The 16,835-nt window shown below is 46.1% G+C and overlaps 1 protein-coding gene across 1 annotated transcript in view; it reads right to left on the bottom strand.

Annotated features, from left to right (window-relative positions):
* The window catches only part of LOC129867856 (kinesin-like protein KIF12), a 30,624-nt gene that overhangs the window by 9,037 nt on the left and 4,752 nt on the right, over positions 1-16,835 (bottom strand). Inside the window, exons 4-14 of the mRNA XM_055941340.1 lie at positions 11,934-12,002; positions 11,729-11,807; positions 10,827-10,948; positions 10,422-10,497; positions 9,989-10,123; positions 9,753-9,888; positions 6,933-7,015; positions 5,986-6,112; positions 3,969-4,087; positions 3,771-3,875; positions 3,273-3,535 (exon numbers count right to left, since the gene is read on the bottom strand). Of these exons, the coding sequence (XP_055797315.1) occupies positions 3,273-3,535; positions 3,771-3,875; positions 3,969-4,087; positions 5,986-6,112; positions 6,933-7,015; positions 9,753-9,888; positions 9,989-10,123; positions 10,422-10,497; positions 10,827-10,876 (1,094 nt within the window). The 5' untranslated portion in view covers positions 10,877-10,948; positions 11,729-11,807; positions 11,934-12,002. The remainder of the gene's footprint in view (positions 1-3,272; positions 3,536-3,770; positions 3,876-3,968; positions 4,088-5,985; positions 6,113-6,932; positions 7,016-9,752; positions 9,889-9,988; positions 10,124-10,421; positions 10,498-10,826; positions 10,949-11,728; positions 11,808-11,933; positions 12,003-16,835) is intronic.

A 16,835-nucleotide genomic window follows, 5' to 3' on the forward strand; every position in this document is an offset into this window, starting at 1 on the left:
GTGTTCTTCCATGCCGTCCCTAGGAGGGTTGTGTCACTTGAGTGGTTGAGTCACAGACGTAATCTTCCTGTCCGGTTTTGTGCCCCCCTCTGGCTCGTGCTGTGGAGGAGATATTCGTGGACTATACTCAGCCTTGTCTCAGGGTAGTAAGTTGGTCTGTTGATATCCCTCTAGTAGTGTGGGGCTGTGGGGCTCTGCTTTGGAAAAGTTATATCCTGTCTGGTTGGCCCTGTCCGGGAGTATCGTCAGACGGGGTCACAGTGTTCCCCAACCCACCCTTGTCTCAGTCGCCAGTATCTATGCTGCCGCGGGTTAGGGTCAGTCTGTTATATCTGGTATAATTTTCCTGTCTTATCTGGTGTCCTGTGTGAATTTAAGTATGCGTCTAATTCTGTCTCTCTCCCTCTCTCATTCCACTCCCGGAGGACCTGAGCCCTAAGATCATGCCTTAGGACTACCTGGCCTGATGACGCGTAGCTGTCCCCAGTCCGCCTAGTCATTCTGCTCCTCCAGTTTCAACTGTTCTGCATGCAGCTAGGGAACCCTGACCTGTTCACTGTACGTGCTACCTTGTCCTGGACCTGCTGTTCCCGATTCTCTCTCTACCGCACCTGATGTTTCAACCTCTGTGTCACGATCGCTGTCTTCAAATTCCCTGTCATGAATGAGCCAAGGCACAGCGTGCATGTAATTCCACATCTTTAATTGAAGTGAAACCTTCACAAAAAAAACAGGTAAACAGAAACTGAACGTGACGCAACCGTGGCGCACACCAACACTCACAGAAAATAAATAATTACCCACAACATTAGGTGGGAAAAAGGCTGCCTAAGTATGACTCCCAATCAGAGACAACGATAGACAGCTGCCTCTGATTGGGAACCACACTCGGCCAAAAACAAAGAAATAGAAAACATAGAATGCCCACCCAAATCACACCCTGACCTAACCAAATAGAGAAATAAAACAGCTCTCTAAGGTCAGGCCGTGACAGTACCCCCCCCCCCCCCCCCAAAGGTGCGGACTCCGGCCGCAAAACCTGACTCTATAGGGGAGGGTCCGGGTGGGCATCTATCCTCGGTGGCGGCTCTGGTTCGGGACGTAGCCCCCGCTCCGCATGCTGATTCCTCCTCTTCCGTGGAACCGGACCATGGATTGTCGCCGGAGGCTTCGGACCGCGGACCGCCGCCGGTGGCCCGGACCGCAAACCGCCGCCGGAGGATCCGGACCACGGACCGCCGCCGGGGGCTCCGGACAGGGGACCGTCGCTGCAGGCTCCGTGCCATGGATCGTTGCTACAGGCTCTGGGCCATGGATCATCACTGGAGGCTTCGTGTCCTGGGTTTTCACTTAAGGCTCCGGGCCATGGATCATTACTGGAGGCTTCGTGCCATGGATTATCACTACAGGCTCCAGGCCATGGATCATCACTGGAGGCTTCGTGCCATGGATAATCACTGGAGGCTCCAGGCCATGGATTATCACTGGAGGCTTCGTGCCATGGATCATCACTACAGGCTCCGGGCCATGGATCATCACTGGAGGCTTCGTGCCATGGATCATCACTGGATGCTTCGGACCATGGATCATTACTGGAGGCTTCGTACGTGGAGCCGGAACAGGTCTCACCGGACTGAGGAGACGTACTGGCAGCCTGGTGCATGGAACTGCCACAAGGCTTACCAGGCTGGGGAGACACACTGGAGGCCTGGCACGTGGAGCCGGAAGAGGTCTCACCGGACTGGAGAGATGCACTGGAAGCCTGGTGCGTAGAGCAGGCACCGGATACACTGGGCCGTGGAGGCGCACTGGAGGTCGAGCATAGAGCTGGCACAACTCGTCCTGGCTGGATGTCCACTCCCGCCCGGCAAATTTGGGGAGCTGGCACAGAGCGCACCGGCCTGTGAATGCTCACTGGAGACACAGTGCGCATCACCGCATAACACGGTGCGTGACCGGTCACATGCTTCCCACGGTAAGCACGGGGAGTTGGCTCAGGTCTAAACCCTGACTCCGCCAATCTCCCCGTGTGCCCGTCCCCCCAAAAAATTGGGGAGCTGCCTCTCGGGCTTCCGTGACCGGGTCTTGTCCCCTGCCATAATCTCCTCCCCGGTCCAGCTCGTCCTCCAAGTTGGTGCACGCTGCTTGGTCTTTTGTGGTGGGTAATTCTGTCACGATCGCTGTCTTCAAATTCCCTATCATAAATGAGCCAAGGCGCAGCGTGCATGTAATTCCACATCTTTAATTGAAGTGAAACCTTCAACAACAAAAAACAGCTAAACAGAAACCGAACGTGACGCAACCGTGGCGCACACCAACACTCACAGAAAATAAATAATTACTCACAACATTAGGTGGGAAAAAGGCTGCCTAAGTATGATTCCCAATCAGAAACAACGATAGACAGCTGCCTCTGATTGGGAACCACACTCGGCCAAAAACAAAGAAATAGAAAACATAGAATGCCCACCCAAATCACACCCTGACCTAACCAAATAGAGAAATAAAACAGCTCTCTAAGGTCAGGGCGTGACACTCTGAATGCCTGGTTATGAAAAGCCAACTGACATTTACTCCTGAGGTACTGAATTGTTGCACCCTCTTCAACCACTGTGATTATTATTTGACCCTGCTGGTCATCAAAGAACGTTTGAACATCTTGAAGAACAATCTGGCCTTAAATAGCCATGTACTCTTATAATCTCCACCCGGCACAGCCAGAAGAGGACTGGCCACCCCTCAGAGCCTGGTTCCTCTCTAGGATTCTTCCTAGGTTCCTGCCATCATGCTTCTACATCTGAATTGCTTGCTGTTTGTGGTTTTAGGCTGGGTTTCTGTACAGCACTTTGAGACATCTGCTAATGTAAAAAGTGCTTTATAAATACATTTGATTGATTGATTAATGTTTTGTACACTCGGTGTATGTTCTGTGTTCTAGATTCACTATAGCATGTTTGTTCTATGTTCAAGACTCACTGTAAATTGTATTTTTATGTTCCAGTAAAATGTAGCTTGTCGTTCTACGTTCTGTTTTCTAGACTCACTGTAGCTTGTCGTTCTACGTTCTGTGTTCTATACTGACTGTAGCTTGTCATTCTACGTTTTGTGTTCTAGACTCACTGTAGCTTGTCATTATATGCTTTATCTTCTAGAGACTCACTGCAGCTTGTCATTATGTTTTATGTTCTACACTCACTGTAGCTTGGAGTTCTATGTTTTGTGTTCTAGACTAACTGTATCTTGTCATTCTATGTTCTGTGTTCTAGACTCACTGTAGCTTGTCGTTCTCTCTCATCAGCTCCTGCAACAGGCTCCTGAGGCTGGTCTCAGAGCAGGAGGAGCCTGTCCTGACCCCGGCCAAGTCTTTTGCATGCTGAGGAGAAGAACTCATACTCCCAGGGTACTTTGCGTCCAGCCCAGAACCCCCTGCCCCAGCCTTGTGGGCTGAGGAGAGGTGCTGCTGTAGCAACAGGTTCTCCTGACGCAGCCGGCAGATCTCCCTCTGGAGGCTGACCACCAACTTCTCACGCAGGTCCTGGCGTAGAAATATGATGAGTGGAATGGATATTATAGAAATGGAATGTATTTTCCGGAATCAATATTCTAGAAGGGCTAGAATGGATATTCTAGGATGGGTAGAATGGATATTCTAGAATGGGTAGAAGGGAATTTGTAGAAGGTATTGAAGGGATATTCTACAACTAAAATAAATAGAAAGGATTTTCTAGAATGGGTATAAAGGATGTTTTAAAACTAAAATGTTAAGTTACCCTCTTGACCATGGGTCTATTCTTGATCCTTTTGGCTCTGTTGGAGTATCGAAGTGTGTTCAGGGTCTCCTGGAGATTGCCCAGGGTGGGAGACACACACGCAATCTAGGACAACATATACACCAGATTATTTTGGGGACACGCCCATAGGCATAAAGATTTTTTTAAATACACACACAAACTATAGATCTACAATACCATGAGAGTGATGCCAGATCCTCCCAGCGAATCAGAGAGCAGCTTGGTGAGTTTACTGTCGCGGTAGGGAATATGGCCATTCCTCTTAATAGGATCCACCAGAGACGAGATACACTTCCCTGTAGAACACAAACGCGCACACACACACACACACACACACACACACACACACACACACACACACACACACACACACACACACACACACACACACACACACACACACACACACACACACACACACACACACACACACACACACACACACACACAAAACCATTCAAAGGTTTGGGGTCACTTAGAAATGTCCTTGTTTTTGACAGAAAAGCCAATTTTTTGTCCATTAAAATAACATCAAATTGATCAGAAATACAGTGTAAACATTGTTAATGTTGTAAATGACTATTTTAACTAGAAACGGCAACTTTTTTATGGAATATCGACATAGGCGACATCGACATAGGCCCATTATCAGCAAACATCATTCCTGTGTTCCAATGGCACGTTGTGTTAGCTAATCCAAGTTTATCATTTTAAAAAGCTAATTGTTCATTAGAAAACCCTTTTGCAATTATGTTAAAACATCTAAAAACTGTTGTCCTGATTAAAGAAGCAATAAAACTGGCCTTCTTTAAACTAGTTGAGTATCTGGAGCATCAGCATTTGTGGGTTCGATTACAGGCTCAAAATGGCCAGAAACAAAGACTTTCTTCTGAAACTCGTCAGTCTATTCTTGTTCTGAGAAATGAAGGCTATTCCATGTGAAAAATTGGCAAGAAACTGAAGATCTCGTACAACGCTGTGTACTACTCCCTTCACAGAACAGCACAAACTGCCTCTAACCAGAATAGAAAGAGAAGTGGGTGGCCCCGGTGCACAACTGTGCAAGAGGACAAGTGCATTAGAGTTTCTAGCCTGAGAAACAGACTCCTCACTGGTCCTCAACTGGCAGCTTCATTAAATAGTACCCGCAACACACTAATCTCAACATCAACAGTGAAGAGGCGACTCCGGGATGCTGGCTTTCTGGCAGAGTTACAAAGAAAAAGCCATATCTCAGACTGGCCAATACAAATAAAAGACTAAGATCTGCAAAAGAACACAGACACTGGACAGAGGAACTCTGCCTAGAAGGCCAGCATCCCGGAGTCTCCTCTTCACTGTTAACATTGATACTGGTGTTTTGCGGGTACTATTTAATGAAGCTGCCAGTTGAGGACTTGTGAGGCATCTGTTTCTCAAACGAGACACTCTAATGTACTTGTCCTTTTGCTTAGTTGTGCACCGGGGTCACCCACTCCTCTTTCTATTCTGGTTAGAGACAGTTTGCGCTGTTCTGTGAGGGGGTGTAGTACTGTACAAAGCATTGTATGACATCTTCAGTGTCTTGCCAATTTCTTGCATGGAATAGCCTTCATTTCTTAGAACAAGAATAGACTGATGAGTTTCATAAGAAAGGTATTTGTTTCTGGCCATTTTGAGCCTGTAATCGAACCCACAAATGCTGATGCTCCAGATACTCAACTGGCCTAGATACATTTTATTGCTTCTTTAATCAGAACGACAGTTTTCAGCTGTGCTAACATAATTGCAAAAGGGTTCTCTAATGATCAATTAGCCTTTTAAAATGCTAAACTTGGATTAGCTAACACAACGTGCCATTGGAACACAGGAGTGATGGTTGCTGATAATGGGCCTCTGTACGCCTATGTAGATATTCCATAAAAAAATCTGCCGTTTCCAGCTACAATAGTCATTTACAACATTAACAATATCTACACTGTATTTCTGATCTATATGATGTTATTTTAATGGACAAAAAATGTGCTTTTCTTTCAAAAACAAGGACATTTCTAAGTGACCCCAAACTTCTGAACGGTACTGTACATGCATGCATAAATACATAACATTACACACAGACAGCAATACGCATTCAAACACACACACAAAAACAACTATGCTCAAACACACATTGATACGCACGCTGAAAACACACACACAACAGTAACACTGGTACCCAGAGTGAGCAGGCTGCGGTTGATGTTGCCTGTCTCTTCCAATAATTCCTCTATAGAGTCTCCCTCTCTCACCCTCTCACTGCCTGCCAGGTCTACTACGCACAGCTTCCCCTGGGTTGACATGCCCTGGCAGAGAGAAGGAAGGGGAGAGAGAGAAAGAGAAGTGAGGAAGAAAGGGAGGAAGGGGTAACTCTCTCCCCCCAGCTTTGCTAGATCTACCATAGAGACAGAGGGAGCCTGTGTGTGTGTGTGTGTGTGTGTGTGTGTGTGTGTGTGTGTGTGTGTGTGTGTGTGTGTGTGTGTGTGTGTGTGTGTGTGTGTGTGTGTGTGTGTGTGTGTGTGTGTGTGTGTGTGTGTGTGTGTGTGTGTGTGTGTGTGTGTGTGTGTGTGTGTGTGTGTGTGTGTGTGCGCGCGTGTGTGTGTGTGTGTGTGTGTGTGTGTGTGTGTGTGTAACTGGTGTGAAATGGCTAGCTATTTAGTGGTGCGCGCTAGTAGCGTTTCAACCGGTGACGTCACTCGCTCTGAGACCTTAAAGTAGTTGTTCCCCTTGCTCAGTGGAGGCAGATGTTGATGTGTTCAAAGGGCCCCTGGTTTGAACCCAGGTTGGTGCAAGGAGATGGACGAATAGCAAGACTGTTACATTGGTGCTGTGACCTTGATCAATCAGTTGGACTCTGACTCTGGGTTTGCTGCAGAGAAGGAGGAGGTCAAATGGGGGTGAGCGTAACTGGTGTGAAAAAGCTAGCTAGTTTGCGGTGCGCGCTAGTAGCGTTTCAATCGGTGACGTCACTGGCTCTGAGACCTTGAAATAGTTGTTTCCTTTGCTCTGCAAAGGCTGCAGCTTTTGTGGAGCTATAGGTAACAATGCTTTGTGGGAGGCAAGTGTTGTGTTCAGAGGGTCTCTGGTTTGAGGCAAGGAGAGGGGCAGAAGAATGTGTGTGTGTACCTTGATGTGGACAGTTAGGATGGAGTGACTACGGCTGGAATGTTCATTCTGGGAGTGAGAGGAGCTCTGTCTGTTCTGCATCCCTGAGGGAGAGAGATGGGGGGTAGAAATTAACTATTACACAGACGGAGAGAGATGGGGGGTAGAAATTAACTATTACACAGACGGAGAGAGATGGGTGGTAGAAATGAACTGTTACACTGAGGGAGAGAGATGGGTGGTAGAAATGAACTGTGACCATGAGGGAGAGAGATGGGTGGTACAAATGAACTGTGACCATGAGGGAGAGAGATGGGTGGTAGAAATGAACTGTTACACTGAGGGAGAGAGATGGGTGGTAGAAATGAACTGTGACCATGAGGGAGAGAGATGGGTGGTAGAAATGAACTGTTACACTGAGGGAGAGAGATGGGTGGTAGAAAGGAACTGTTACCATGAAGGAGAGAGATGGGTGGTAGAAATGAACTGTGACCATGAGGGAGAGAGAGATGGGTGGTAGAAAGGAACTGTTACCATGAGGGAGAGAGATGGGTGGTAGAAATGAACTGTTACAATGAGGGAGAGAGATGGGGGGTAGAAATGAACTGTCACCATGAGGGAGAGAGATGGGTGGTAGAAATGAACTGTTACACTGAGGGAGAGAGATGGGTGGTAGAAAGGAACTGTTACCATGAAGGAGAGAGATGGGTGGTAGAAATGAACTGTGACCATGAGGGAGAGAGAGATGGGTGGTAGAAAGGAACTGTTACCATGAGGGAGAGAGATGGGTGGTAGAAATGAACTGTTACAATGAGGGAGAGAGATGGGGGGTAGAAATGAACTGTCACCATGAGGGAGAGAGATGGGTGGTAGAAATGAACTGTGACCATGAGGGAGAGAGATGGGTGGTAGAAATGAACTGTTACCATGAGGGAGAGAGATGGGTGGTAGAAATTAACTGTGACAATGAGGGAGAGAGATGGGTGGTAGAAATGAACTGTTACACTGAGGGAGAGAGATGGGTGGTAGAAAGGAACTGTTACCATGAAGGAGAGAGATGGGTGGTAGAAATGAACTGTGACCATGAGGGAGAGAGATGGGTGGTAGAAATTAACTGTGACCATGAGGGAGAGAGATGGGGGTAGAAATGAACTGTGACCATGAGGGAGAGAGATGGGTGGTAGAAATGAACTGTGATCCTGAGGGAGAGAGATGGGGGGGGTAGAAATGAACTGTGATCCTGAGGGAGAGAGATGGGTGGTAGAAATTAACTGTTACACTGAGGGAGAGAGATGGGTGGTAGAAATGAACTGTGACCATGAGGGAGAGAGAGATGGGTGGTAGAAATGAACTGTTACACTGAGGGGGAGAATTGGGGGGCATAAATTAACTATTACACTGAGGGAGAGCGATAGGGGGCACAAATGAACTGTTACGCTGAGGGAGAGAGATAGTGGGGTACAAATTAACTGTTACACTGAGGTAAAGAGATAGCGGTGTGCAAATGAACTGTTACACTGAGGAAGAGGGATAGGGGGAAACAAATGAACTGTTACACTGAGGGAGAGAGATAGCGGGGTGCAAATGAACTGTTACACTGAGGGAGAGAGATGGGGGTACAAATTAACTGTCACACTGAGGGAGAGAGATAGGGGGGTACAAATCAACTGTTACACTGAGGGAGAGAGATAGGGGGGTACAAATTAACTGTTACACTGAGGGAGAGAGATAGGGGGGTACAAATTAACTGTTACACCGAGGGAGAGAGATAAGGGGGTAAAAATTAACTGTTACACTGAGGGAGAAATATAGAGGGGTACAAATTAACTGTTACACTGAGGGAGAGAGATAGTGGGGTACAAATGAGCTGTTACACTGAGGGAGATAGATAGGGGGAAACAAATTAACTGTTACACTGAGGGAGAGAGATAGGGGGGTACAAATGAACTGTTACACTTAGGGAGAGAGATAGGGCGGTAGAAATTAACTGTTACACTGTGGAAGAGAGAAAGGGGTAAAAATACATTTTTACACTGAGGGAGGGAGATATGGGGGTACAAATGACATATTTCCATGGGAAGTAAGAAGATTTTGTAAATTTACAGATTCTGCACATGTTGAAATAGGGTGGAGAAACATTTTTGCCATGTTAATATGAGCTATGAGAATGACTAACAAAATCAATGTGGCCCGCCTAAGCGGTCGCTTATGTCGCTTTTGCCTCGGGCCGGCCCTGAGCACACACACCAGGACAAGAAGTCTTAGTGGCGCAGGCAGAGACAGAAAAATAACATTTTATTTGTGGTGTATCAATGGAGAAAATAATTTATTTTATTTATTTTATTTTACCGTTCTTTTACCAGGTAAGTTGACTGAGAACACGTTCTCATTTGCAGCAACGACCTGGGGAATAGTTACAGGGGAGAGGAGGGGGATGAATGAGCCAATTGTAAACTGGGGATTATTAGGTGACCATGATGGTTTGAGGGCCAGATTGGGAATTTAGCCAGGACACCGGGGTTAACACCCCTACTCTTACGATAAGTGCCATGGGATCTTTAATGACATCAGAGAGTCAGGACACCCGTTTAACGTCCCATCCGAAAGACGGCACCCTACACAGGGCAGTGTCCCCAATCACTGCCCTGGGGCATTGGGATATTTTATTAGACCAGAGGAAAGAGTGCCTCCTACTGGCCCTCCAACACCACTTCCAGCAGCATCTGGTCTCCCATCCAGGGACTGACCAGGACCAACCCTGCTTAGCTTCAGAAGCAAGCCAACAGTGGTATGCAGGGTGGTATGCTGCTGTCGGTAATGAAACACACGCATCTCCCTCACCTCCCTCCAGTATTCTCATGAAGCTGTCCAGGTTGTGGAACTCTACTACTGACAGGTTCTCTACGTAGAACCCTTGGGTTCTGCTGCCGCGCACTGCCAACGAGTATGGCAGACATGGGTTCATCAGGTCATGCACCTAGATAGATACACACAAGTGGATTTTGAACACATAGTTACTATTGTGTGTGTGTGTTTGTGTGTAACTCGTGTGTGTGTGTCTACCATACCATACATACCTGTTCATTATAGATCTCCAAGTATGAGGCATAGAGGTGAAAACCCTCCTCTGATTGGCCAACCAGCTGAAGAAGGTATGACAGAGAACGCTGCATTAGACCTGCCAGCAAGGCATCATGAGAGCCCTCCAAGAACTGGAGGAGAGGAAGCCAGAAAAGGGTGAGAGGTCAAGTACAGACGTAAGGAAATAGGGAAGGATGCATTTCTTAAGAAGTTTAAAAGATCCTCTGGAGACAGGAGTCATGCTTCAGCTCGGAGTCTCTGTCCTTTTTTTTTAACGTTTAACATAATTGTATTTTTGTTGAAACAAAAGGACTAATGTAGACAAGACTCTGTCTTTCTCCTTACTAACTACTGGATGAACAGGGGTATTACTGACACTTGTTCAGAGCAGACTTAGCTAGTATGAGGAAGCTCCCTCTCAATACTGACCAGAGAGTGTGGCCCAGTGATCGTGTATGTTTTTCCTGACCCTGTCTGTCCAAAGGCAAACACAGTACAGCAGAACCTGCCATAGAGAACAACAGATGAACAGATGAAGATGATGGTGTCCCTAGTCATTCAACTGTTGTTTCTGCATTGTGTAGCAAAATGAGATTTTGAACTAGCTGGCTAGTGAGTGACTCCAAAGACTAGAAGTAGTGTGTGTCGCCTCCGGCAAAGTTGCACTACAAAATAATTTTTATTTTTATTTTATATATTTAGACCTTCTCTGAAGGATTTGAAGGCCCAGACGGTATGCAACCGCTACCAACTCACAAGCTATGATGTGTGTTTGACTACAACATTTTCTCCTGAACAACTGCACTACCCATGAGCCTCCTGACTGTCTCTCACCCCTGGACCGCCATGTCTATGAGACGAGTCATGCCACACTCTTGAAACATGGCATGCTGGGAACTCTCAGGGCCCAGGACCACATCAAACGCAAATGCCCTCTCCTGCCCCGACGCACCCACCTGGAGAGGGGGGCGGAGAAAGGACGTGTGATTGAGGGATGACTGAGTGAAAGGAGAGCCAAGGGAGAAAGGATGTGTGGGAGAGAGAAGGATGAGAGAGAGAAGAGGATGTGTGAGAGAGAAGGATGAGAGAGAGAAGAGGATGTGTGGGAGAGAGGAGGAGAGAGAAGAGGATGTGGGGGAGAGAGGATGAGAGAGAGAAGAGGATGTGGGGGAGAGAAGGATGTGAGAGAGAAGAGGATGTGCGAGAGAGGATGAGAGAATGAAGAGGATGTGTGAGAGAGAAGGATGAGAGAGAGAAGAGGATGTGCGAGAGAGAAGGATGAGAGAATGAAGAGGATGTGCGAGAGAGAAGGATGAGAGAATGAAGAGGATGTGCGAGAGAGAGGATGAGAGAGAGAAGAGGATGTGCGAGAGAGAGGATGAGAGAGAGAAGAGGATGTGCGAGAGAGAGGATGAGAGAATGAAGAGGGTGTGCGAGAGAGAAGGATGAGAGAATGAAGAGGATGTGCGAGAGAGAAGAGGATGTGCGAGAGAGAAGGATGAGAGAATGAAGAGGATGTGCGAGAGAGAAGGATGAGAGAATGAAGAGGATGTGCGAGAGAGAAGGATGAGAGAATGAAGAGGATGTGTGAGAGAGAAGAGGATGTGCGAGAGAGAAGGATGAGAGAATGAAGAGGATGTGCGAGAGAGAAGGATGAGAGAATGAAGAGGATGTGTGAGAGAGAAGGATGAGAGATAAGAGGGCATGATGTGTGTTCATGTGCTTTTCGGCATCACCAATAGACTGTGTTGGTCTGGGCAGTAGACGATGGTCTCATCTCCCCTGTTATGCTCATCTTCAGTCAGAGGCCTTACCCTGTACACACACACACAAACAGACACAATAGCTCACCATTCCTATAATTGTCCTGTTAATAACTTCTCCAGTTTGCTGAAATCAAATCGGTACACACGCATACAGTAGTGATGAATAATAAGATACCTGACGGCCACGACAACGTTGGACTCCACCTGTATCTCTGTCCTCCGCTTTTCTCTTTCTGGCACCTGGCTGGAGAAGGAGCGTTACATTATACTAAACATTTTCCCCATCCCTCCCCCTCTTCATTTAGCTTTAGCTGATGTTCTTACACAGAGAGACTTAGCAATAGCAAAGTTGTTATGCTTTGGAAAGTGCAATTGTCAAAATGTATACAACTGCATTGCAAACTCTGAAATGCTAAATGTGGGCCCCATTCTAGTAGAATGGGTTACATAGTGGTTCAATTACATGAGACTGATCTACAACATGTAATGATCCTTTTACAGCCAATGGAAGGAAGGAGTGGTCAGAATCAGACTAGACCTGTCCCAGTCCACTACAAACCGGTTCTTACTGGTTGGCTCGGTGTTGGTGAAGTGGGTTAGCCCCAGGTTGGATACAGTCCTGACCTGCTGGTCTCCTCCTCCTGCCCCTCATATCCCCCTGAGACACAGAAACTCTTCTGTCTCTCTGTTCTCTACTTCCAAACATCTTATGTGACATCACAATCTCATGATAGAACACTGAACACAAAGGAAGGCTGGCACAGTAGAATTAGAATGCATTTATAATTTGTATCTAGAATTGTGGAGTAGAATTAACTTCACTAGACTCACTAATTTACAGAACTATTTAAATCATTGCCCAGCCTTTCTGCTCGGTGCTTTCTGATGTCTTTGCTCAGCTGGTGTCAGAAGTGATGAGGAAATAGGGCAACTACTGAAGGGCAATGGAAGCTGATAAAATATATTATTTCAAAATAACTGCTTCTGTACGGTTGTGGCTAGATGGAGTAAAGCATTTTAGCTAAGCCTAACCTTTTTCCTAACCTTAACATAATTCTCATAACCTGCTACATGAATTATCCTAACCTGCTATGTTAATTCCCCTAACCTGCTACGTTAATCCTCCATCTAGCCACAACCGTGGCAGCCGTTAGTTCTGATAAAGCATCACCACACCGGTTTAAAGATCGAAGAATGAAGGAGGATTTTACATTCTGGGATATTGGCATAGAGAATGATAGAGATATCATCTTTATATATGTCCCATTATGGTGTCTGTGAGCGCACGGGCAGTGCCATTGAGCTATTCGCCATTTTGAAGTCGTCAATTTTCTTCTTCTAATACTTCCATGAGTTGGCAAACAAACTGAAAGGGTGCATAGGTTGGGAATTTACTGCCACCTACAGTTCTGGAACGTTTGCTCACAAGTATAATTCATTGGCTGATCCCTCCTGATGACCATAGACTCATGTGATCCTTTCTTAACCCATAGAAAGTCCAACCCAGTTGACTACTTTAAAATGGTGGTTGCCCTCAATGGAAATGTCCATGCCAAAAGTTGTTTTTTATCCATCTAGAGTCCTCTAACTCTATGGATATTGGTAAATGAGTTAGACATAGGTCCCGTTCAACTGCATCAACCAATGGTTGCGTGCCATGTCATCAACTGTCCTGGACAGTGTGATTGCTATAACATATGATGTGGTCAGCTAATATGTAAACTGCCTATCCAGGTGTTGTAAGATCTTGTAACGTCTAAACAGTGGAACGCGATAGACACCATAGACACCAATTAGGTTTTGTTATATAGCCTAATCCCATTGTGATTACGTCATATGGGTCCAGGGACCAATTTTGAACCTGATTTTGCTATGTGGGATGGAAAAGTCGAAGTGGGTTCCTTGGGATGTCCAACTCTGACATCACCTCACTGAAGTTGAAATTTAAAATGGTAAATTCTAAGTGGGATCCTTGGGACGACCATTCCCTAAACCCTAACCCCAAACTTAACCTTTACCCCGTTTTACATTTTAACTTCAAAGAGGTGATATCAGATTTGGGTTGTCCAAAGCATCCCACTTCGGTAGATGCCACAATAATTACTTAAGTTCCTCTCTTCACTTCAGTTTGTCCTAAATTCATGAAGAGCGAGGTAACGGCAGTGCTCCCTTCCATTTTCTCAGTTTGAGCTAGAGTCAGAGCACAGATAGAACAGTGAGCCACATGTTTCAGCAGATGTATAAATCTGAAGCATTGGGTTGGCATTTCCACTCACCACCAAATATGGTTATGAGAGGAAGCCAAGTGGCTGGCAGTGGGAGAAGATCGAGCAAGATAGATTTTGGCTGACATCATGCTAATTTCCTCATCAATGAAACGTTTGATCACAATACAGTTTTCTGTTTCCTAAACTAAACTCAGCAAAAAAAGAAACGTCCTCTCACTGTCAACTGCATTTATTTTCAGCATACTTAACATGTGTAAATATTTGTATTAACATAAGATTCAACAACTGAGACATAAACTGAACAAGTTCCACAGACATGTGACTAACAGAAATGGAATAATGTGTTCCTGAACAAAGGGGGGGAGGGTTAAAATCAAAAGTAACAGTCAGTATCTGGTGTGGCCACCAGCTGCATTAAGTACTGCAGTGCATCTCCTCCTCGTGGACTGCACCAGATTTTCCAGTTCTTGCTGTGAGACGTTACCCCACTCTTCCATCAAGGCACCTGCAAGTTCCCGAACATTTCTCGGGGGCGTGGCCCTAGCCCTCACCCTCCGATCCAACAGTTCCCAGATGTGCTCAATGGGATTGAGATCTGGGCTCTTCGCTGTCCATGGCAGAACACTGACATTCCTGTCTTGCAGGAAAACACGCACAGAATGCTGTATGGCTGGTGGCATTGTCATGGTGGAGGGTCATATCAGGATGAGCCTGCAGGAAGGGTACCACATGAGGGAGGAGGATGTCTTCCCTGTAACACACAGCGTTGAGATTGCCTGCAATGACAACAAGCTCAGTCCGATGATGCTGTGACACACCGCCCCAGACCATGATGGACCCTCCACCTCCAAATCGATCCCGCTCCAGAGTACAGGCCTCGGTGTGAAGCTCATTCCTTGAACGATAAACGCGAATCCGACCATCACCCCTGGTGAGACAAAACCGCGACTTGTCAGTGAAGAGCACTTTTTGTTAGTCCTGTCTGGTCTAGCAACGGTGGGTTTGTGCTCATAGGCGACGTTGCTGCCGGTGATGTATGGTGAGGATCTGCCTTACAACAGGCCTACAAGCCCCCAGTCCAGCATCTCTCAGCCTATTGCGGACAGTCTGAGCACTGATGGAGGGATTGTGCGTTCCTGGTGTAACTCGGGCAGTTGTTTTTGCCATCCTGTACCTGTCCCGCAGCTGTGATGTTCGGATGTACCGATCCTGTGCAGGTGTTGTTACATGTGGTCTGCTACTGCGAGGATGATCAGCTGTCCGTCCTGTCTCCCTGTAGAGTTGTCTTAGGCATCTCACAGTATGGATATTGCAATTTAATGCCCTGGCCATATCTGCAGTCCTCATGCCTCTTTGCAGCATGCCTAAGGCACGTTCACGCAGATGAGCAGGGACCCTGGGCATCTTTCTTTTTGTGTTTTTTAGAGTCAGTAGAAAGTCCTCTTTAGTGTCCTAAGTTTTCATAACTGTGACCTTAATTGCCTACCGTCTGTAAGCTGTTAGTGTCTTAACGACCGTTCCACAGGTGCAAGTTCATTAATTGTTTATGGTTCATTGAACAAGCATGGGAAACAGTATTTAAACCCTTTACAATGAAGATCTGCGAAGTTATTTGGATTTTTACGAATTACTTTTTGAAAGAGAGGGTCCTGAAAAAGGGACGTTTTGTTTTTTGCTGAGTTTAGAATCTGTTATGAACAGAGAGGACTAAGTTGTGTACACTTTACACTATGCTAAAGTTTAATAAATTGCTTTGTATAAATGGAGTGCAATGACAAATTGACTTATTGCACACGCGCACTTCACTGAGTAGGCATTCCCTAACGGAAATATGCAAATGCATGCTAGAACCCGCCAGTAGGATCTTGCTAGCTCGTGTTAGGCTCTGCCCACCTCCCTACTTGTTCTGCCCACTATAGCTCCATTTACAGTTGGTTCTAACTTGCGTCATTTATCCTGATCTTGTCCACATTCTGATTGTGCCGGGCATGTGTAGACAGGTGTAGACAATCAAAAGACACATTGTGATCTTGTCCACATTCTAATTGTCTATACCTGTCTAAAAATGTGGGCACAATCAAAAGACACATACCTCTGGAGGTAGTCAGACATGCGGTTTCGCAGACACAGATTAAAATCCTAGACTAAATTGCAGTTTTAAACTGGACTAACTGAAATGTCATTTATCAGATATGGATTAAAAAGTCTCAGACTTTCCCTAGTCTAGTCTGATTTCCGGAATGATGATCAGAGTCCATCTAGATCTAAGTGAAGGTTAAAATTAAACCTGGCCAGAGGCCCATTCCTCCTGACAGAGCTGGTGTAACTGAGTCAGGTTTGTAGGGCACCTTGCTCGCACACGCTTTTTCAGTTCTGCCCACAAACTTTCTATAGGATTGAGGTCAGAGCTTTGTTTTGGCCACTCCAATATCTTGACTTTGTAGTCTTTAAGCCATTTTGCCACAACTTTGGAAGTATGCTTGGGGTAATTGTCCATTTGGAAGACCCATTTGCGACCTGACTGTCTTGAGATGTTGCTTCAATATATCCACATAATTTTCCTACCTCATGATGCCATCTATTTTGTGAAGTGCACCAGTCCCTCCTGCAGCAAAGCAACCCCAAAACATGATGATACCACCCCCGTGCTTCACGGTTGGGATGGTGTTCTTCGGCTTGCAAGCATCCCCTTTTTTCCTCCAAACACAACGATGGTCATTATGGCCAAACAGTTTTATTTTTGTTTCATCAGACCAGAGGACATTTCTCCAAAAAGTATGATCTTTGTCCCCATGTGCAGTTGCAAACTGTAGTCTGTCTTTTTTTGTGGCGGTTTTGGAGCAGTGGCT

The sequence above is a fragment of the Salvelinus fontinalis genome, chromosome 13 (assembly GCF_029448725.1).
Source record: "Salvelinus fontinalis isolate EN_2023a chromosome 13, ASM2944872v1, whole genome shotgun sequence".
NCBI classification, from domain to species: Eukaryota; Metazoa; Chordata; class Actinopteri; order Salmoniformes; family Salmonidae; genus Salvelinus; species Salvelinus fontinalis.